Source organism: Erythrolamprus reginae, chromosome 9 (genome assembly GCF_031021105.1).
Source record: "Erythrolamprus reginae isolate rEryReg1 chromosome 9, rEryReg1.hap1, whole genome shotgun sequence".
Classification (NCBI taxonomy): Eukaryota; Metazoa; Chordata; class Lepidosauria; order Squamata; family Dipsadidae; genus Erythrolamprus; species Erythrolamprus reginae.
The window spans coordinates 52,938,592-52,962,528 of record NC_091958.1 but is presented as its reverse complement, the minus strand read 5'-3'; the positions used below and the strand labels follow the sequence as shown (position 1 = coordinate 52,962,528).

Below are 23,937 nucleotides of genomic sequence, written 5' to 3'. Positions count from 1 at the left end.
GAATTCCCCAACCAGCCATGGGTTTCTTTCAATCCCATCGCTCTATTCCTCTTCTACAAGATCGAGCCTGCGTTAGATTAAAGCAGCGTTTCTCAAGTTTGTAAGATGGGTGGATTTTGACTTCCAGAATTCGGTATGTGTTAGATGTGTTAGCTTTGAGAAGAGTCCAAGCCAGGGATGTCCAACTGTGGCAACTTTAAGAGTTGTGGTCTTCAACTCCCAGAATTCCCCAGCCATCCGTGGTACCTTCAAGACTTGTGGTCTTCAACTCCCAGAATTCCCCAGCCATTCATGGTAACTTTAAGAGTTGTGGCCTTCAACGCCCAGAATTCCCCAGCCATCCATGGTAACTTTAAGAGTTGTGGCCTTCAACGGCCATAATTCCTCACCCATCCATGGTATCTTTAAGAGTTGTGGTCTTCAACTCCCAGAATTCCCCAGCCATCCGTGGTACCTTCAAGACTTGTGGTCTTCAACTCCCAGAATTCCCCAGCCATTCATGGTAACTTTAAGACTTGTGGCCTTACACAGCCATAATTCCTCACCCATCCATGGTATCTTTAAGAGTTCCCCAGTCATCCATGGCAACTTTAAGACTTGTGGCCTTCAACTCTCAGAATTTCCCAGCCTTGGGATTACCTGTGTAAACCGATAAGACTTTGGATACCTATCGACGGGCAGGTCTACAAGGGCTGGCCTTGACTCTCTCTCCCATCTCTATCTCTTCTAGGGATCGATCTCTCAGCCAACCAAGATGAGGAGGGGGACCAAGAGACCTTCCAGATGGAAGTCAACAAGGAGACCAAGAAATGCACCTTCAGGACTTGTACTGGGAAATACTGGACTCTCACCTCCAACGGTGGGGTGCAATCCACCGCCTCGACTAAGTGAGTTCCAGTTTATTATTATTATTTTTTATTATTATTATTATTATTTATTGGATTTGTATGCTGCCCCTCTCCGCAGACTCGGAGCAGCTACCAACATCAGTAAAACAGTACAACAAAATCCAATACTAAAAAACAGTTAAAAACCCATCATATAAAAACCAATCATACATACAAACCTTCCCGTACATAAAATTGCAAAGGCCTAGGGGGAAAGTGTATCTCAGTTCCCCCATGCCTGGCGGCAGAGGTGGGTTTTAAGGAGCTTACGAAAGGCAAGGAGGGTGGGGGCAATTCTAATCTCTGGGGGGAGTTGGTTCCAGAGGGTTGGGGCCGCCACAGAGAAGGCTCTTCCTCTGGGTCCCGCCAAGTGACATTGTTTGGTTGACGGGACCCGGAGAAGACCCACTCTGTGTGACCTAACTGGTCGCTGGGATTCGTGCAGCAGAAGGCGGTCCCTGAGATAATCTGGTCCGGTGCCATGAAGGGCTTTATAGGTCATAACCAACACTTTGAATTGTGACCGGAAACTGATCGGCAACCAATGCAGACTGCGGAGTGTTGGAGTAACATGGGCATATTTGGGAAAGCCCATGATTGTTCTCACAGCTGCATTCTGCACGATCTGAAGTTTCCGAAGGTTGCTAGAAAAAAAATAAATTGTGAATTGGAGATGCGTTTGAGTTCTTGCTTTAAATCGTTTGCTTGAACCTGTTGCAGGAACACCATTCTACTTTATTCCACCAAGTAAGTTCACAATAACCCGTAGTTTAGCCTGAAGAGCCCAGCCACTGCTCCTGTGGGGAAATGGGGTTTAAATTTCCAAAATACAGAGCAATTGATTGGGGTGTGTCTGTATAGGCACAGGAACGCAACCTGCTCCCAAGAGAGAATAATTCGAACACGGTGAACTTAAGCAGCACTTGTTCAAAAACAGAATACCTTACGAAAACAGACTAACTATCCTAGGTCTTGAAAGCTTAGAATTGCAGCGCCTAAAACACGATTTAAGTATTGCCCACAAGATCATATGCTGCAATGTCCTTCCGGTCAACGACTACTTCACCTTCAACCGCAACAACACAAGAGCATGCAACAGATTCAAACTTAATATTAACCGCTCCAAACTTGACTGTAAAAAATATGACTTTAACAATCGAGTCGTCGACACGTGGAACTCGTTACCGGACTCCATAGTGTCTACTCCCAACCCCCAACATTTCTCCCTTAGACTCTCCACGATTGACCTCTCCAGGTTCCTAAGAGGCCAGTAAGGGGCGTATATAAGTGCACTGATGTGCCTAACGTCCCCTGTCCAATTACCTTTCCTTTTCGCATATATCCTATATATTCTCTCACTCTCATCCACTCCTCTTCTTTTTTACTTACTATCCCTATATATACTACTTAATGTCTATTTCATTCCATATGTATTGTATATTGGACAAAGAATAAATAAATAAATAAATAAATCGTATCTTGAGTCCAAAATAGCTTACTTTGACTGTTCTGGAATGTTTCTGAATTGTAACAGCGTCAAATTCCAAACATATAATAATAATAATGATGATGATGATGATGATGATGATGATGATAATGATAATAATGATAACGATAATAATGATAATGATAATAATGATAACAATAATTTATTGGATTTGTATGCCGCCCCTCTCCGTAGACTCGGGGCGGCTAACAACAATAATAAACACAACATGTACAATCCAATAATAAAAAACAACTAAAACCCCCTATTATAAAACCAAACATACACACAAACATACCATGCATAACTTGTAATGGCCTAGGGGGAAGAGCTATCTCAACTCCCCCATGCCTGGCGGTACAAATGAGTCTTGAGTAGTTTACGAAAGACAGGGAGGGTGGGGGCAGTTCTAATCTCCGGGGGGAGTTGATTCCAGAGGGCCGGGGCTGCCACAGAGAAGGCTCTTCCCCTGGGGCCCGCCAAACGACATTGTTTAGACGACGGGACCCGGAGAAGGCCAACTCTGTGGGACCTTATCGGTCGCTGGGATTCGTGCAGTAGCAGGCGGTTCCGGAGGTAATCTGGTCCATTGCCACACTTTGAATTGTGACCGGAAACTGATCGGCAACCAATGCAGACCACGGAGTGTTGAAGAAACGTGGGCGAATCTTGGAAGCCCCACGATGGCTCTTGCGGCTGTGTTCTAAACAATATATCCTAAACAATCTTGTTTCCCAGTCCAAAGTGTTTTGTGTAGTCTTCGGCACTGGGCTGCAAACATTTATTTGCTCAGTGCTTAAGAAAATAAATAAATTTTTTTGGGGGGAAACAATCATGGGTTGGAAAATATTTAACTCGTTGGCCATAAAGCTTTTAAAGATGGGTGGCTCATGCGCCCCAGAAGCCATAGCAAAAAAGGAGAAAAAAACCTCATTTGTTTCAGAAGTGTGTGCAAAATTGGGAGAAAGCTGCCACCATCAACTTGAGGTGTGTTCAACCATTCCTGGTTGCATTGTGGTCCTGACAAGGGGGTGGGGAATGCTGGTTGTCTTCTGGTCCTCCCTGCTGCTAAGGCAGAAAAATCCCCTCTTTTTTTAAAAAAAATTATTTATTATAACACAAAAAGACAACGACAGACATACAACAGCTACTGGTTATTTACAACCCCATTTTTACATGTATACATTTTTACATTTCTTTGTGGTACTTATAACTAACATTTCTTATACTATATATATGTGTGTAACATATATATGTGTGTGTGTGTGTGTAACATATTTTTGCTGATAATGAAAAGGAAGGGGGACTACTATAGATCTCTTTCAGGCATCATTTGCCTTCATCAGATAGCCACACCCTTACTGGGATTTGAACCTGGGACTGTGCCTTGTAAGGCAGTGGCCTTAGCCTCTAGGCTACAGACTCATCTCCTGTATCACCTTGTACCAGGGAAGGGTTATGACTAAAAAAGAAAATCACACATCTCTCTCTCTCTCTCTCTATCTCTCTCTCTCATTACATATTTTTGCTGATAAGTGAAAAGGAAGGGAGCTAATACAGATCTATTTCAGCCTTATTATAGCCTCATCAACTAGACATACCCTTAAGTAATTTGAACCTGTAGCCTTCTGCATGCAAGGCATGATATTAACCTCTAAGCCACAGGTTCACCTCCGATTCAGCCTTTTACCAGGAAAGTCTTCGGAGAGGGGCGGCATACAAATCCAAGTAATAAATAAATAAATAAAGAGCTACATGGTTGATTTTCGGTCAAAATCACCCTAGTATTCCCCAAATATGGGAAGAAGCAACTTTTTTTCCCTTTTGCCTCTCAGTCCTGCGCAGAGGCCATTCCAAGGCAGATAATTTTTTTTTATAGTTTTATCATTTGTCGACTATATATATTGTATATGTTGTGATTCAGCCTGAGGCTGCTCAGGGACCGGCTGCGTCTCTGCTGGATCCCGGCCCGGAGGAGGAGGACAGTGAACAGGAGGGGGAGGACCAGGCAGACGGGGGAGAGGAAAGTCAGGAAGAGGATGAGGGGGAGCAGCCTGAGAGCCCCGGGGGGGACCTCTCCCCAGCCAGTAGCCTGGCCTCATTGGATGAGGAAGCACAGGCTATAATTGACATGAGACAGCGATGTGCAGCTCAGAGACGGGACCAATTAGAAAGGTATTGGCATCACTGAATTGGCAACAGCTGGGTTTGGGTGTGGTTCTTCTCAGCAGGGTTTAAAAGGCAGGCAAGCCCTTTCAGCCATGTGGAGCGTTATCAACTGGAAGTTCTGTGACCCTGCTTTGCTTCTCGGCGTCTCTGATCTTGGCTTGTGGCCTAGAAGACTGGAAGACTTGGGGGAGGCATATGTTTGTTATCTCCAGCGTTGTTTTTGGCAGCAAGAATCCTGTTTTACTTCATGGCCTTCGTGAAACATCTTTGAAGTTTCAGCGTGTTCCTGTTTGTAAGGACATTTTCTGTTACCTGTGTTTGCTTTGAATTCTATAAACTGCCTTTGATTTTTACCAGTGTGTCTGGATTCTCTTTTTGGGTTGGTGTTTGCCTCTGGAGGGACCCAGACAGAGCAGTATATATGTATATATTGTAGAGAAAGCCATTCTTACACTTCCTTTTCTCCATCAGGAATGCCAACTGTTACTTCGACATTGAGTGGTGTGACCGACGTATCACTTTGAAAGCTGCCAACGGCAAATACGTTACTGCCAAGAAGAACGGGCAACTTGCTGCTACGGTCGAAATGGCCAGTAAGTGGTCATTCTTTGCCTCTGTCTATCAGGAGGTGTGAACCTTGATGGGTGGCCGTCTGTCGGGCTGAAGCCAGAATGCTTTGAAGTCTTGGCCTGTAGCGTTAGGTTATATTCTTTTTGGAATGTTTCTAGTTGTGGGAAGTTGGGAGGAGAGGCGGTTGCATGAGGAGGTAGAGATGGACAAAATAGAGTTTCAAGGTCATCCTTTGTCCCGTGCCTGGCTGGAAGAAGATGATAGTGTACAGACCCAGTAGCCGAAGATTAATGGTTCATGTGACAAACTTGTGAGTGCGGGACAGGGGAATGAACTTTAAACTGGAAGTGGAAACCCAGGGGAAATGAGATTCAGGTGGCTCTAGGAATAAGTTGGAACTTTGAGGAAGTCTTTGGCTCAGACCCTGATTTAAACTTAGATTCATTGAACCAATCGGAACTGGTCAGAACCGGTTTGGTCTGGTCTGAACAGGTTTGGTCTGGTCTGAACTGGACTGAACCGGTTTGGTCTGGTCTGAACTGGTTGGAACTGGTCTGGTCTGGTCTGAAACAGTCAGAACTGGTCAGAACCGGTTTGGTCTGGTCTGGACCGGTCTGAACTGGTTGGAACTGATCTGGTCTGGTCTGAACCAGTCGGAACTGGTCTGAACCAGTTTGGTCTGGTCTGAACTGGTCTGAACCGGTTTGGTCTGGTCTGAACTGGTTGGAACTGGTCTGGTCTGGTCTGAACCAGTCGGAACTGGTGTGAACCAGTTTGGTATCAGTTCCAACCAGTTCAGACCAGGCCAAACCGGTTCAGACCAATTCAGACCAGACCAAACAGGTTCAGACCAGTTCTGACTAGTTCAGACCAGACCAGACCAGTTCCAACCAGTTCAGACCAGACCAAACCGGTTCAGACCGGTTCCGACTGGTTCAGACCAGACCAGTTCCAACCAGTTCAGACCAGACCAAGCCGGTTCAGACCTGACAGATGAGAGCATCTGCTGGTTAAAAACATACTGAGTTGGGGTGATTGGAACGAGCCTGGATGGTGGGAAGCAAGTTGATTTTCTGGTAAACAGTGTCCTGTTCCTTCCGTTCTCCGATGGTAGGTGAGACGGAGCAGTTCCTCATGAAGTTGATTAACCGGCCCATCATCGTTTTCCGTGGAGAACATGGCTTCATCGGCTGTCGGAAGATGACGGGCACCTTGGACTGCAATCGATCTTCTTACGATATCTTTCAGCTGGAGTTTAACGACGGTGCCTACAATATCAAAGGTAAGGGCTCTACCTGTACGAGAGGCAAACTCTCCTTAGGACACCGGCCAACCTTCTTCCCCAATCTTGCTTTTTTCGGAGAAACCCAGCCTTTGGATAATTGTGTTTTAAAAGACTGTAGCTCTTGCAAAAAAAAAGAGTGAGTACCTTTGCTTCAGCCCAGTTTGGAGACATTCTTTACAAACCTTGTGGGGTGGGTGGGTGTTGGGCTATTCGTTATCGGCCTTGCAGGTAATCCTTTTGGCCATAAACGGACATCCTTCTGTCATAATTGTGGGCTCTCAGCCAAATTTGTAAGGCAATATATTCTGGTGTTTGGGAAACCTGTCTCTGTGTGTTCTTTTGTTTTTACTTACTGCTCATCTGTCCAGCCGGGCAGAATGGTAGAAAATAGGCCACAACAGTAGGCTTGAATAAATCATCTACACTACAGCATAGACACATAGAAACACAGAAGATTGACGGCAGAAAAAGACCTCATGGTCCGTCTGACCTGCCCTTATACTATTTCCTGTATTTTATCTTAGGATGGATAAATGTTTATCCCAGGCATGTTTAAATTTAGTTCCTGTGGATTTACCAAGCGTGTCTGCTGGAAGTTTATTCCAAGCATCTACTACTCTTTCAGTAAAATAATATTTTCTCACGTGGCTTCTGATCTTTCCCCCCAACTAACCTCAGATTGTGCCCCCTTGTTTTTGTGTTCACTTTCCTATTAAAAACACTTCCCTCCTGGACCTTATTTAACCCTTTAACATATTTAAACGTTTCGATCATGTCCCCTCTTTTCCTTCTGTCCTCCAGACTGTACAGATGGAGTCCATGAAGTCTTTTCCTGATAGGTTTTATGCTGAAGACCTTCCACCATTTTTGTAGCCCGTCTTTGGACCCGTTCAATTTTGTCAATTATTATTATTATTTATTAGATTTGTATGCTGCCCCTCTCTGTAGACTCGGGGCGGCTCACAACAATAACAAAGACAATGTAAGAACAAATCTAATAATTTAAAAAACAATAAAAACCCCATTATTAAAAGCAAGCATACACACAAACATACAGGCCTGGGGGAGATGTCTCAGTTCCCCCATGCCTGACGGCAGAGATGGGTCTTAAGAACTTTACGAAAGGCAAGGAGGGTGGGGGCAGTTCTGATCTCCGGGGGGGAGCTGGTTCCAGAGGGACGGGGCCGCCACAGAGAAGGCTCTTTCCCTGGGTACCGCCAAACGACATTGTTTAGTCGACGGGACCCGGAGAAGGCCAACTCTGTGGGACCTAACCGGTCGCTGGGATTCGTGCGGCAGAAGTCCCAGAGATATTCTGGTCCGATGCCACAAAGGGCTTTATAGGTCATAACCAACACTTTGAATTGTGACCAGAAACTGATCGGCAACCAATGCAGACTGCGGAGTGTTGGTGTAACATGGGCATATTTGGGAAAGCTCATGATTGCTCTCGCAGCTGCATTTTGCACGATCTGAAGTTTCCGAACACTCTTCAAAGGTAGCCCCATGTAGAGAGTGTTACAGTAGTTGAACCTCGAGGTGATGAGGGCGTGAGTGACTGTGAGCAGTGAGTCCCGGTCCAGATAGGGCCGCAACTGGTGCACCAGTGCGAACCTGGGCAAACGCCCTCCTCACCACAGCCGAAACATGATGTTCCAATATCAGCTGTGGATCGAGGAGGATGCCCAAGTTGCAAACCCTCTCTTAGGGGTTCAGTAGTTCCCCCCCCCTCCAGGGTAATGGACAGACAGATGGAATTGTCCGTGGGAGGCAAGACCCACAGCCACTCCGTCTTGTCTGGGTTGAGTTTGAGTCTGTTGACACCCATCCAGGCCCCAACAGCATCCAGGCACCGGCACATCACTTCCACTGCTTCGTTGACTGGACATGCAAACTGGTAGCGAAGAGATTTAGAACCCACTACTTACACACGCATCTGAAACAGAGAGCCAGTTTGGTCTAGTAATTAAGATACCAAGTGACAAAGCAGAAGGTGATGAGTTCAAATCCCACCTTAATCACGAGAGCCAACTTGGTGACTTTCGGCCAATCTACACTGCTCAAAAAAAATTTTTTTTAAATAAAGGGAACACTCAAAGAACACATCCTAGATTTCTGAATGAATGAAATATTCTCATTGAATACTTTGTTTTGTACAAAGTTGAATGTGCACAACAGCAGGTGAAATTGACTGTCAATCAGTGTTGCTTCCTAAGTGGACAGTTTGATTTCACAGAAGTTTGATTTACTTGGAGTTACACCAGACGAGGTGTAGGTGAGGTCTCCAGAACTGGACACACAGTACAACCAAAGAAAGGGTCCCGATCCTTTGTGCCCGACATCCCGTGGCCGTATATTGGAAGAGCCTCCATGAACGGGCTCACCTTCCTTCTCCCTCTTCTCCTTTTCAGATTCCACCGGGAAATATTGGATGGTGGGAAACGAGGCGTCCATCACCAGCAGCAGCGATTCTCCCGTCGACTTCTTCTTCGAGTTCTGCGACTTTAACAAGGTGGCCATCCGAGTCAACAACAAATACCTGAAGGGCGACCACGCTGGGGTCCTCAAAGCCTCTGCTGACACCATTGAGCCCTCCACCCTCTGGGAGTATTAAAAGCACTTTAGTCTCCTTCCCCTTCGCTCTACGCTTCCTCTCGCCCCCTCCCCACCATTTCCTCTTCTTTTTTTTTCGGTTGCCAACTTCCTGCAGGAATTTCCTTTTGGTATGTTGTGTCTTTCTCAAAAAAGAGAGAGATTGTATCTTTCAGACTGGCCCTGCTGCCTTTGGTCTGCCATATTATATTGTTCTTGTTGGTGGTGGTTTAAGTCAGGGGTAGGTGAAGTTGGCTCTTCTATGACTTGTGGACTTCAACTCCCAGAACTCCTGTGATAGCATGATTGGCTCAGGGAATGCTGGGAGTTGAAGTCCACAAGTCATAGAAGAGCCAACTTTGGCTACCCCTGGTTTAAGTTGGGTTTTCTCCCCCCCCTCCATCCTTTGTTATGTGAATTCATTTAAAACTGGAAGAAGAAGAAGAAAAAATTGCAGAAAATGTCCTGCTTTCTCACTTTACGGACTTTTTCTAGTTGGGGGGTGAAAAGTTGGGTGGGGGGGAATGAACGAATCTCTGGCTTGACTCAAACTCAATTCAATTCTGAATTGAACAGGAATCTCGTTTCTCATCCTTGGAATCGGGAAAACGTGCCCCCCTCTACCCCTCCCCATGTGTTCAGTCCCCTCCTGAGAAGGAGGGGGTCTTCAGGAAAACCTTGAAGGTTCTTGGGGTCTCCACCTTCTGCCCCCTCGTCTAGGTGGGCGTCCGTAACTCTTGTTCCGACTGGGCTTTCCAGTTTGAGTTGGGAGATCTTCTGCAGTAGGAACGAAGAGTTCTCTCTCTCTTTTTGGCCTTTTAAAAGATACCCATCCCCATTTTCTGGTGGAAATAGAGAAGAAGCAGCTTAGCGTATCTTGTCATGCTATGGGAGGGGGCAGAGAAGGAGGGAGGGGTAGGGGAAACGACCATGATGTGAATCTAAGGTTGAGTTACCAAAGCAGGACAGAAATCTCTTGTCTTGAGGCTCAACAAACAAGCTGCTTTTCTTCCGAATGGAATCGTACTGGACCTCGGCACGCCTTCATCTCATCCTCAAAAAGATTCAAGTGAATTCCTCGTTTTTCCCACCCTTGTGTTGCCCCCCCTCCCCAAAAAAGCATCTCTTAACCTCTCCCACCGAGAAAGCGTCGATGTTGCCTTACGATTCCTTTCCCTTCTCTCCCCGAAAGGTGCAACTGTTAATTGAATTTATCCCTTTTTCCCCCCTCTCCGATATACCTTCTTGTCGTTTATTTGGGGGGGGGTCTTATTAGCATTTTGTTAGAGCAGGCCAAGATTACCTTGCAGTTGTTGCATACGGGTGGGTGCATCGGACGAAAAGGCGTTGAGTTGCATGTTAATATGTCCGCACGTCTTTATTTTTTCCCTTCCTCCCTTTCTCCTGGGCTTGGGGAGAACCATCTCAACCTCTCGGAGATTTCTCTTCAACCGTTCATCCGTGATGAGAGGGCATTTCCCCCCGCCAGCAGCCGATACAACTGACCTTTGGGAAAAGATTCTCTAAAGCAGTGTTTCCCAACCTTGGCAACTTGAAGATATCTGGACTTCAACTCCCAGAATTCCCCAGCCAGCGAATGCTGGCTGGGGAATTCTGGGAGTTGAAGTCCAGATATCTTCAAGTTGCCAAGGTTGGGGAACACTGCTCTAAAGCTTATAGATCTCCAAAGTTGAAAGATCTCCAAAGTTCAATGGAGAACGTAGTCGTGGCACAGAATCAGTTCCAGGGGAGAACTTGAGATCTGTGAAATCTCCCTTGAGTTTCCTCCTAACTACTTCCCACTGAAATGTCTTGTAGATTTTGGGGGGGGGGGGGGGGATATGGAAGATGAGATGGGGGGGGGAGATTAGAGGAGAAGGATGTCTGCAACGGGAAGATCCTCCATCGCCAACTATCTGTGTTCCTTAAACAAGCATCATTTGCACATGTCCCCTACATTGTTCTACGTGTTGACCAGAACTGGAATTTATCGTCTTCTCATCTCGCGGCCCCTCTTCACCCCCTAAACTCTCAAGTCAACGGAGCCATTTCTGGCTTCTGCATCTCAGCAGCTTCCTTCATCTCATCTCTTCTCTCCACGAGCTATGCGAGGGTCTCCCTCCAAACGCTACTCAAGCATCATCTCACGACACCCTACCCTGGGTCCGCTTCTGTGCATCCTGCACTTTGCCCCCTCCCCTCCCCAAAATATGGAAAGTTGAACAGGAAATGTCTTCTCTTGATGTAGATCAACCTGCCCTCCAAGCCAACATGACTTAGCCACTCTGCTAGGGTTCGTTGTTCAGCATAGCTAACTCCAATCTTTGTCACACGTTGCTTAGCTCTTTGGGAGTCTTCTGTGCACGCACATTTTTTGTGTGGATTTACTATTTTTGTCGTTGTCCGATGTGATGCCTTCTTGTGGGGTTTTAACCTCTGTTTCCTTAGGCCAAGCAGACCCCAGATTTACCCTGAAGTCCGCGGGGGACTTCGTTTGATGGTGCTCTCTTTCTACTTAAATCCATGAATTTGTAAAATCCGAGATTTGTAGTCGCTAAACACATTAACTTTCCGGCGAGCTGGGTTGGGTCCAAATTTTCAAAGGGGTTTGGTGGGTTTTTTGATTCACTGAGGGAGAAGAGCAGGGACAACGTCCTAAGCCTTAACAAAAAAAAAAAATAAAGCATCCATACACTGCCATCCATAAGGTGACTTCAATAGGAATTGGTGCTCTAACTTTATAGCAATGGAAATTTATTTGCCTTATGAGTAAAAGAGGGTTTGAGCTGGAGTTCACCTGGGAATCTTAACTGGACTGCGCTGAGAAGTTCTGGAAACTAATAAAAAACCTTAAGCTTGCAAAAGAAACCACAATTTTGGGAGCAGGGAGGACTACCCAGTTGGCCTTCGGAGTTTGTCCTGTGTGTCTCTCGCCCACCTGTGGGTCTTGGATTATGTGCACCTCACTGCCTTTCCCTCCTGTAAGAGTTCTTTTTTAAGTGGAGAATTTTCGCCTTCTGTCTCCTTGACTATTGTGGCTAATGAAACAGCATCTCATAATCCTGATATGTTTAGTTACATTTTTTGTTTCTCCTTTTAAATACACTTTTTTGTAAGTGCCATTTGTATAAGAAGCATCAAATGGAGAAGAGAATTGACAAAATAAAAACCTGCATACGGATATAAAACAAACGGCTGCGTGTTTGGTTATTTTATGTTATTTTATGTGTTGAGAGAATGCGGAGTGAATGGAATGATTGGGGTTTTTTTTAAATGGTTTTTGGGGCATTTTCTAGATTTTTAATTAGTTCATTGGATTACATTATGTATTGTTTGTGTGTGTGTGTGTGTGTATGTGTGTGTGTGTGTGTGTGTGTGTGTGTGTGTGTGTGTTTTCGTAGATTTTCATGGGTATATATATATGTAGATTGTTCTGAGTTCGGGTTTTGCCCCGTGTAATATTTTGAGTGTCTATGCGACGTTTCAGTGAAATCACATTCACCATCATCAGGCTGAAGTTTTAAGCTTCGTGTTCCATATTTACAGCAACACGAAGCTTAAAACTTCAGCCTGATGATGGTGAATGTGATTTCACCGAAACGTCGCATAGACACTCAAAATATTACAAGGGGCAAAACCCGAACTCAGAACAATCTACATATATATATATATATAACAAGGCCGAAATGTGACCATCCTAGTCTCCCTTAATTTTAAGGCAGCTCAGGTCTCACAGTGTTCGCCTTAGAACAAGGACAGAAACACCAGCCTGAAGATGATGAGTGGGACCTCGTCGAAACGTCGCCAGAAATTTCCAAATCCTACACGGGAAGAAACTCGAATATACCAAGACCGTCATACCTGTACCCGTGAAAATCAACGAAAACACACACACACACATATAGATAGATGATAGATAGGTAGATAGATAGATAGATAGATAGATAGATAGATAGATAGATAGATAGATAGATTGGATTTGTATGCTGCCCCTCTCCGGAGACTCGGAGCGGCTAACATCAACAATAAAACAGTGTACAATGGTAATCTAATACTAAAAACAATTAAAAAACCCATTAATATAAAAACCGGACATACATACATACCATGCATAGAATTGTAAAGGTCTAGGGGGAAAGAGGATCTCAATTCCCCCATGCCTGACGGCAGAGGTGGGTTTTAAGTAGCTTACGAAAGGCAAGGAGGGTGGGGGCAATTCTAATCTCTGGGGGGGAGTTGGTTCCAGAGAGCCGGGGCCGCCACAGAGAAGGCTCTTCCCCTGGGTCCCGCCAAGCGACATTGTTTAGTTGACGGGACCTGGAGAAGATCCACTCTGTGGGACATAACTGGTCGCTGGGATTCGTGCAGCAGAAGGCGGTCCCTGAGATATTCTGGTCCGATGCCATGAAGGGCTTTATAGGTCATAACCAACACTTTGAATTGTGATCGGAAACTGATCGGCAACCAATGCAGACTGCGGAGTGTTGGTGTAACATGGGCATATTTGGGAAAGCCCATGACTGCTCTCGCAGCTGCATTCTGCACGATCTGAAGTTTCTGAACATTTTTCAAAGGTCGCCCCATGTAGAGAGCATTACAGTAGTCGAGTCTCGAGGTGATGAGGGCATGAGTGACTGTGAGCAGTGACTCCCGGTCCAAGTAGGGTCGCAACTGGTGCACAAGGCGAACCTTGGCGAACGCCCCCCTCGCCACAGCTGAAAGATGTTTCTCTAATGTGAGCTGTGGATTTTATATGTTGTGAGCCCCTCCCTGCTAGTCCTCAGAGAGGGGCAACATAGAAATCCAATTAATAAGTAAATAATAAATAAATAAATTTTATAAGCTACTTTTGGTTCCTTGGGGGGAGGGGGGATTTGAGCCATGGATTTTTATCTTCTCTATTTTATTTTATTTATTAATTGGACTTTTATGCCGCACCCTCTCCAAGGACTCTTGGTGTTCTCTTAAATACGGATACCCACAAAAGGTAGCGTAGCTTAGCAAGGTACACAAAAAACACAAATGATGTGATATGCGGGACCCCAAAACAACACAAGAGCAAGCAACAGATTCAAACTTAATATGAACCGCTCCAAACTTGACTGTAAAAAATATGACTTTAACAATCGAATTGTCGAAGCGTGGAACTCATTACCGGACTCCATAGTGTCAACCCCTAACCCCCAACATTTCTCCCTTAGACTCTCCACGATTGACCTCTCCAGGTTCCTAAGAGGTCAGTAAGGGGCGTACATAAGTGCACTAGTGTGCCTTTTGTCCCCTGTGCAATTGTCTTTCCTTTATCTCATATATCATATATATTTTCTTCCTTTCATATATCTTCTCCTCTATTTTTTACATATTATCTTTGTATATTTAAACTAGGTAAAGGGGACAGGCATTTATACTAGGTAAAGGGGACAGAGATGTAACTGATGTGGGTGATTTCTGTCCCCGACCAATGAGGATAAAGCAGTTTTTGGAAGCTTATGAAAAGGGAGCTGCAAATAAAATAGATGTAGTTGTTGATGATAAGGGGCAAACTAATAATGAAAATAATGTTCTTCGGGTAATGTACACAAATGCTCGAAGCTTGAGCAACAAGCTCTGTGAATTAATGGCCATAATATCTAGAGATAATTTGGACCTGGTTGCCATAACTGAGACATGGTTTAAGGATTCTAATGAATGGGAAATATCCATACCAGGATATACACTGTATAGGAAGGATAGAATAGAGAGAAAGGGAGGTGGAGTAGCCATTTATATTAAAGAAAGTCTAAAAACAACACTAATTCAAAATACATGTCAAGATCTAGAGACTCTCTGGATTTGCATGCAAAATAAAGAAGGTTCTGTCATTAGAATTGGGGTGATCTATAGGCCTCCGGGGCAATCCGAGGAATATGACAACAAGATGGTGGATGAAATTACCCAAATGGCAGTAAAGGGAGATATTGTGGTTATGGGTGATTTCAACATGCCTGATGTTGACTGGAATATCCCCAGTGCCCTTACATGCAAAAGTAAGAATATAGTAGAGGCCTTTACAGGAGCAGCTCTGGCACAGCTGGTTAAGACACCAACTAGAGGGGAGAATATTCTAGATTTAGTTTTTACAAATGGGAATTGGGTTTCAGATGTCAAGGTGGGAGAAAATTTAGGTTGCAGTGACCATCTATGTTTGTGGTTTGATGTAAAAACTCATTGTGAGCAATCCTATAATGCAACCAAAGTATTGGATTTCAGAAAAACAAATTTTAATGCAATGGGGGAATACTGTATTTAGATAATGAATTAAAGGGGAGGGATAAAATGGCAGGAGCGAGCACCCAGTGGACTGTATTAAAAAAAGCCATCTTAAAAGCCACTGGACTGTATGTAAGACAAATAACTAAAGGTAAAAGGAAGAAGAAACCACTATGGTTTAGCAATGATGTAAGGGCTATAGTCAATGAAAAAAAGGCTGCCTATAGGAGGTATAAAGAGTCTGGAAGTATAGCTGATAGGGAGGTGTATAAAATGAGACAGAAGGAGGCGAAACAGATAATATATGCTGCTAAAGCCTCAAAAGAGGAAGAAATTGCCAAATCTCTAAAGAAGGGGGATAAAACCTTCTTCAGATATATTAGTGATAAGAAGAAGAAAAACTGCGGCATCACGAAGCTTAGTACCGGGAATAACACATGCATTAATGGGAATAAGGAGATCGCTGACCATTTCAATAGCTACTTCTGTTCAGTTTTCTCAAAAGACACCTTACAAAATAATACTATAGAGGGATATAGCATTGCTTCCAGCTGTACGGATTCAGCTCCAGTGATCTTAGAAGCCGATGTCTTAGAAGAACTTGAACGATTAAAGATAAATAAGGCAATGGGTCCAGATGGCATCCACCCCAGAGTTCTTAAAGAACTCAGATCTGTCATTGCTACCCCCCTGACTGAGTTGTTTAACCAATCCTTGTTAACAGGAGATGTTCCTGAGGATTGGAGAATGGCCAGTGTTGTGCCTATCCACAAGAAGGGCAGTAGAGAAGAAGCTGGTAACTACAGGCCAGTTAGCTTGACATCAGTTGTAGTTAAAATGATGGAGACTCTACTCAAAAAGAGGATAAATCAGCACCTAAAAAACAATAACTTATTGGACCCAAATCAGCATGGCTTTACTGAAGGCAAATCATGTCAGACTAATCTCATTGATTTCTTTGACTATGTCACAAAGGTGTTGGATGAAGGTGGTGCCGTGGATAAAGAGCTGATAGATAAATTAGTGAAGATTGGACTTAATCCCTGGATAGTTCAATGGATTTGCAGCTGGCTGAAGCATAGACATCAGAGAGTTATTGTTAATGGCGAGTATTCTGAGCAGAGTCAGGTTACAAGCGGTGTGCCACAAGGGTCTGTTTTGGGTCCTATTCTTTTTAATATGTTTGTGAGTAATATGTTTGCCTATTTGCCTATTTGCACTTGGGGAAAAGGAATCCTCAATCTGAGTATTGCATTGGCAGTTCTGTGTTAGCAAAAACTTCAGAAGAGAAGGATTTAAGGGTAGTGATTTCTGACAGTCTCCAAATGGGTGAGCAGTGTGGTCAGGCGGTAGGAAAAGCAAGTAGGATGCTTGGCTGCATAGCTAGAGGTATAACAAGCAGGAAGAGGGAGATTGTGATCCCGTTATATAGAACGCTGGTGAGACCACATTTGGAGTACTGTGTTCAGTTATGGATGGAAAAACAAAACTACATAAGACCCACCCAAATTATCAGCCTCTTTTAAGGGAGGAAAAAAAAGGTGCATTTTATACTCCGAAAAATATGATAATCATTGGTTTCCAAGGAATTTGTTTTCTTTAATCTGCTTTGTTGGGCCGGAAACCTTTCTTACAATTTGCATCTGTCTTTCCAGCTCGGGGACTTTAATATTAGACACTCCGATAGAAGATTTAAAGACTGTTTAAAAGGATGCACAGGGCACTTTACACAAAAGATACTTCTTTTATTGGAAAACGAAGTCCCCTTGGGTGTTTGCCTTTCATCTATTTGCTTTCTTAGGAGTCTTTGCAGGCCTTTAAACTGTAGATTCTGTTGCCAGCAGCAACATAGCTCACATTAGAGAAACATCTTTCAGCTGTGGTGAGGGGGGCGTTTGCCCAGGTTCGCCTGGTGCACCAGTTGCGGCCCTATTTGGACTGGGAGTCACTGCTCACAGTCACTCATGCCCTCATCACCTCGAGTTTCGACTACTGTAACGCTCTCTACATGGGGCTACCTTTGAAAAGTGTTCGGAAACTTCAGATCATGCAGAATGCAGCTGTTAGAGCTATCATGGGCCTTCCCAAATATGCCCATGTCACACCAACACTCTGCAGTCTGCATTGATTGCCGCTCAATTTCCGGTCACAATTCAAAGTGTTGGTCATCACCTATAAAGCCCTCCATGGCACCGGACTAGGGTATCTACGAGACTGCCTTCTGCCGCACGAATCCCAGCGACCGGTTAGGTCCCACAGAGTGGGCCTTCTCCGGGTGCCGTCAACAAAACAATGTCATTTGGCGGGGCCCAGGGGAAGAGCCTTCTCTGTGGCGGCCCCGGCCCTCTGGAGCCAACTCCCCCCCCGGAGATTAGAATTGCCCCCCCCTCACCTTTCGTAAGCTCCTAAAAACCCATCTCTGCCGTCAGGCATGGGGGAACTGAGATATTCTTTCCCCCTAAGCCTTTACAATTTATGCATGGTATGCTTGTTTGTATGTATGTTTGGTTTTACAAATAAGGTTTTTTTAAAGATATTTTTAGGATTGGATTTACATGCTGTTTTTGTTGCTGTTGTTAGCCGCCCCGAGTCTGCGGAGAGGGGCGGCATACAAATCCAATAAATAATAATAATAATAATAATAATAATAATAATAATAATAATAACTTGCAAGCAAAAAGAGATTTAAAAGCAAGGAGCACAAGTCAAAAAATCCAGTGGAGGAGAATTTGAAGTTCTTCCACTGTTTCTCTCATTATTTCCACTGCTCTTTGCTGGGTTCTCTCTGCCGTTTCCAATATTAAATAAGTTTCCTGCTAAGTAATTAAACCACCGTTGAGTTAATTAAAAGCTCAAGTCAAATCTCCCGAGTTAGTCTGCAAATATATAGCCTGGCTCCTTTTTTTCCCTTCACAGCAACAGGGAAATAACTTGATTTTTTCACATGTGCCTGGATTTCCCAGTCTAGCCTAGATAGGATATTGTGCAAGGGGCTTCCTGCCAAATCCTAACCAGGTTTGATTTGTGGTGCATCGTACCACATACTTTGGATTAAGCCCTTCAAATAACTCGTTAGGCCCCAGATGTTGATGGTTTTTCTCATGTGGAACCATATGCTGTTGAACCCAGGTTTGCGAAACAAAGCAAAGCTAAGCTGCGATCCGCAAGCCAACATAATAAGAGTCCTTCACTCCTCTTCTCACAACAAAATACCTTACTCCGCCAGACTTGAAATTCTTGGAAAATGTCCTACCTGTTAACGACTACTTCACCTTCAACCGCAACAACACACGAGCACGAAATCGATTTAAACTACCGTAAATGTCAATCGCTCCAAACTTGACTGCAAAAAATAGGACTTCAGCAATAGAGTAATCAACGCCTGGAATGCGCTACCTGATTCTGTGGTTTCTACTCCTAACCCCAAAACCTTTAACCTTAGACTATCTACAATTGACCTCTCCTCCTTTCTAAGAGGTCTGTAAGGGGCGTGCATAAGTGCACCACTGTGCCTACCGTCCCTGTCCTATTGTCTTCTTTTGTTACTTTTTATCATTAATTATCTAATATTTTATTTGTACAAATTACCACCCTATAATTGTTTGACAAAATAAATTAAATAAATAAATAAGTAAGTAAAGAAAGAAAGAAAGAAAGAAAGAAAGAAAGAAAGAAAGAAAGAAAGAAAGAAAAGGTTTCACCTACAGCTCGCTAAGCAAAAAACAGGTGGCAATGTGTGAAATATGTTTTCCTCAAATTTTCATTATCACATTTACTAAAGGTAGAGACCCCAGTCATGGTGCCTTAGAACAGTGATGGGGGATCTATGGCACGTGAGCAATTGTCGCCCTAGCTCAGCCCCAGCATTCATGTGTGTGCCAGCCAGCTGGTTTTTGGCTCACACGGAGGCTCTGGGAGGGTGTTTTTGGCTTCCAGAGAGCCTGGGAGGATGGAGGAGGGAGTCTTTACCCTCCCCTGGCTCCAGGAAAGCCTTTGGAGTCTGGGGAGGGCAAAAGACGAGCCTACTGGGCCCACCGGAAGTTGGGACATTTACGAACGGCAGCAATTAGCTAAACAAACACAGTGAAAAAATGGAGAGGCAAAGTTCCACTTCACCGATGTCTCACTTAGCGACATATATTTGGTTGCCGATCAGTTTCTGGTCACAATTCAAAGTGTTGGTTATGACCTATAAAGCCCTTCATGGCATTGGACCAGAATATCTCCGGGACCGCCTTCTGCCGCACGAATCCCAGCAACCAGTTAGGTCCCACCGAGTTGGCCTTCTCCGGGTCCCGTTGACTAAACAATGTTGTCTGGCAGGACCCAGGGGAAGAGCCTTCTCTGTGGCAGCCCCAACCCTCTGGAATCAGCTCCCCCCGGAGATTAGGATTGCCCCCACCCTCCTTGCCTTTCGCAAACTCCTTAAAACCCACCTCTGTCGTCAGGCATGGGGGAATTGAGTCATCTCCCCCAGGCCTATATAGTTTATGCATGGTATGTTTGTGTGTATGTCTTGCTTTTTAAATAAGGGGCTTTTAGTTACTTCTAAATGTATTAGATTTGTTGTACAGTTTTATTATTGCTGTGAGCCGCCCCGAGTCTACGGAGAGGGGTGGCATACAAATCTAATTAATAATAACAATAACAATAATAATAATAATTTTATTATTATAAATAAAATTTATAATAGACATAACAAAGCATTGCATGGCCAGTTCTTGGAGAAGATTGAAGGCAAAGTGGATAAAGAAAAGACCTGGTCATGGCTTACAAGTGGAACACTCAAAAAGGAGACAGAAGGACTAATACTGGCGGCACAAGAACAGGACATTAGAACAAATGCTGTCAAAGCCAGAATTGAAAAATCAACAGACGATCCAAAGTGCAGACTCTGTAAAGAAACAGATGAAACAATCGATCACATACTCAGCTGCTGCAAAAAGATTGCACAGACTGACTACAAGCATAGACATGACGCTGTGGCACAGATGATCCACTGGAACTTGTGCTGGAACTACCATTTACCAGTGGCAAAGAACTGGTGGGATCATAAGCCCGAAAAAGTGGTCGAAAATGAGCAAGCAAAACTACTGTGGGACTTCCGACTTCAGACTGACCAAATTCTGAAGCATAACACACCAGACATTGTGATCGTGGAGAAAAAGAAAGTATGGATCATCGACATCGCAATCCCAGGAGACAGCAGAATTGAGGAGAAGCAGCTAGACAAATTAGTGAAATACAAAGATCTAAAAATCGAGCTGCAACGACTCTGGCATAAGCCAGTGAAAGTGGTGCCAGTGGTACTTGGCACGCTGGGCGCAGTGCCAAAGGATCTCAGCGGACATTTGAAAACCATCGGAATTGACAAAATCTCCATCCGTCAATTGCAAAAGGCCGCTTTACTGGGATCGGTAAACATAATTCACTGCTACATCACGCAGTCCTAGGTGCTTGGGAAGCGCCCGATTGGTGATGGAATACAAAATCCAGCATAGTGATCTCGTTTGCTGTGTTGTACTGACATAATAATAATAATAATAATAATAATAATAATAATAATAATAATAATAATAATAATATTATTATTATTATTATTTCGGGGCTTCCATTGTGTCATATAAGTTGCGGAGTGCCTGTTGTTTAACTGAGATCCTTCCCAAGGCAAACCGGCCCCCCTTAAGGGCCTGCAGAGCGCCGTGCAGGCTGACCCTTCATAAAAGCAGGCCTGCTGGAGGATGAGGCCCTTCCCGTTGTCATGGCAACGAGGCCTGACTGAGCATCTCGCCTGGAAGATCGAAAATGGGGACTCGCAGCCCCCAGGTGGTGCGAGTGGGGGAAGGAAAGCCTGATCTGGAGCAACCTGCTTGCTACTTCTTCAGACCAATTCCACTGTTTTCATCTTTTATTTTCCTCCAGAGATACCCAACCCCACCACCCCCCCACCCCCGAGAAACCCGCTTTAGCTTAGCCACCATTAAAAGGAGGCGTGGCTGGTTTTCTTTTGAAGTCCATTTCTGAATTATGCAGGGAAGGTTTTTTGTGTTTTTTTAAGGGGGAAAAATCAAGTATAAACTTTCTTTCTTTTGGGGGGGGGGATGCTTCAGGGTTGACCAAACGCAAAAGTTTGCACGGGATTTTTTATTTTGGTTTTTTTAAAGTCCTGGGTTGAAAATTCATTTTGCGCACCCCCTGTTCTTCAGTTTGATGGCTAATGGAATGCTTTTTAATTTTAATTTTTTTAAAAAATAATCTTTTTATCAGTTATACAGATTAAAAAAAAGATATACAACTAACGAACCAAAAACAAATCTAATGTTTAAAATAATTTTAAAAACCCTTATTAAAACCAAACATACACACAAACATACCATGCATAAATTGTATAGGCCTAGAGGGAAAAGGGTAGTTCAGTTCCCTCAAGCCTGACGACAGAGGTGGGTTTTGAAGAGCTTACGAAAGGCAAGGAGGGTGGGGGCAATTCTGATCTCCGGGGAGAGCTGGTTCCAGAGGGTCGGGGCCGCCACAGAGAAGGCTTTTTCCCTCGGTCCCGCCAGACGACATTGTTTAGAAAATGTAAAGTACATTAAAGAAAATGTAATGTTCTTAGCCATGATGTTCATCTAATTTTTTAATTTAACTTATTTGACTTCTATGCTGCCCAATCCCATTTGCTGGCTGGGGAATTCTGGGAGTTGAAGTCCAAATTTCTTCAAGTGGCCAAAGTTGGGAAACACTATCCCACCTACTGGTCTTCCAGAAAGCTGTTAAAACCTGGCTTTTCTGCCAGGCCTGGAATTAGAATTAGATTGATTGTAATATATGCCTGGGTTTTTTAAAATGATATTTGTGATCCCGCTGTATAGAGCGCTGCTGAGACCCCATTTGGAATACTGTGTTCAGTTCTGGAGGCCTCACCTACAAAAAGATATTGACCAAATTGAACGGGTCCAAAGACGGGCTACAAGAATGGTGGAAGGTCTTAAGCATAAAACGTATCAGGAAAGACTTCATGAACTCCATCTGTAGAGTCTGGAGGACAGAAGGAAAAGGGGGGACATGATCGAAACATTTAAAGGGTTAACTAAGGTTCAGGAGGGAAGTGTTTTCAATAGGAAAGTGAACCCAAGAACCACCATCTGAGGTTAGTTGGGGGAAAGATCAGAAGCAACATGAGAAAATATTATTTGACTGAAAGAGTAGTAGATCCCTGGAACAAACTTCCAGCAGACGTGGTTGGTAAGGGGCGTGCATAAGCGCACCATTGTGCCTACCGTCCCTGTGCTATTGTCTACTTTTTATCATTACTTATCTAATGTTTAATATGTACAAATTATCACCCTATAATTGTTTGACAAATAAATAAAATAAACAAATAAATAAATAAATCCACAGTAACTGAATTTAAACATGCCTGGGATAAACATATATTCATCCTACGATAAAGTATTGTATTGGCAGTTCTGTGTTAGCAAAAAATTCAGAAGAAAAGGATTTAGGGGTAGTGATTTCTGACAGTTTCAAAAGGGGTGAACAATGCAGTCAGGCGGTAGGGAAAGCAAGTAGGATGCTTGGCTGCATAGCTAGAGGTATAACAAGCAGGAAGAGGGAGATTATGATCCCGCTATATAGAGTGCTGGTGAGACCACATTTGGATACTGTGTTCAGTTCTGGAGACCTCACCTACAAAAAGATCTTGACAAAATTGAACGGGTCCAAAGACGGGCTACAAGAATGGTGGAAGGTTTTAAGCATAAAACGTATCAGTAAAGACTTCATGAACTCCATCTGTATAGTCTGGAGGACAGAAGAAAAAGAGGGGACATGATTGAAACATTTAAATATGTTAAAGGGTTAAATAAAGTCCAGGAGGGAAGTGTTTTTAATAGGAAAGTGAACACAAGAACAAGGGGACACAATCTGAAGTTAGTTGGGGGAAAGATCAAAAGCAACATGAGAAAATATTATTTGACTGAAAGAGTAGTAGATCCTTAGAACAAACTTCCAGCAGACGTGGTAGATAAATCCACAGTAACTGAATTTAAACATGCCTGGGATAAACATATATCTATCCTATGATAAAATACAGAAAATAGTATAAGGGCAGACTAGATGGACCATGAGGTCTTTTTCTGCCGTCAGACGTCTATGTTTCTATGTTTCTAAGTACAGGAAATATTATAAGAGCAGATTATATGGACCATGAGGTCTTTTTCCGCCATCAACCTTCTATGTTTCTATATTATTGTTTTTATTATACTATTCATTTGGGTTTTTTTTACTATTGTTGTATTTATGACTGTTTAGCCGCTCTGAGTCTGTTTTGGTCTGAGCGGCATATAAATACAATAAACAAATTAAATAAATAAACTTCAAAAGTGCTTCCTGAAATGGCCAGAGACCCTTAGAGAAAACTGGTGAAATGTGAAGACATTTTGGGTCGAAGGGGAAGATCATTTTGCTGCAAATGGGTGGTTAATTTTTAACAAGTTTATTCTTGAATGAATGGAGGAGCTTGGGGAGTTGTTTTGGTTTTTTTTTAAATCTTCTAAGCCACCCTGAGTCAGTTGGGTGAATGGGCTGCTATATAAATATATATATTTTTTAAAAAAAATTACCCTTCCCTTATTACAAAGATCTGGGCACAGCTCCATGGCATGACTCAAGCCAGAAGAAGAAAAGGCTATTAAGGTTCA

General features: G+C 43.7%; 1 protein-coding gene across 1 annotated transcript in view; it reads left to right on the top strand.

Moving 5' to 3' along the window:
• FSCN1 (fascin actin-bundling protein 1) overlaps positions 1 to 10,223 on the top strand; it is a 34,969-nt gene extending 24,746 nt beyond the window's left edge. Inside the window, exons 2-5 of the mRNA XM_070761304.1 lie at positions 731 to 887; positions 5,014 to 5,135; positions 6,227 to 6,394; positions 8,809 to 10,223. Coding sequence (XP_070617405.1) covers positions 731 to 887; positions 5,014 to 5,135; positions 6,227 to 6,394; positions 8,809 to 9,011 — 650 coding nt within the window. The 3' untranslated portion in view covers positions 9,012 to 10,223. The remainder of the gene's footprint in view (positions 1 to 730; positions 888 to 5,013; positions 5,136 to 6,226; positions 6,395 to 8,808) is intronic.
• The last annotated feature ends 13,714 nt before the right edge of the window (positions 10,224 to 23,937 follow it).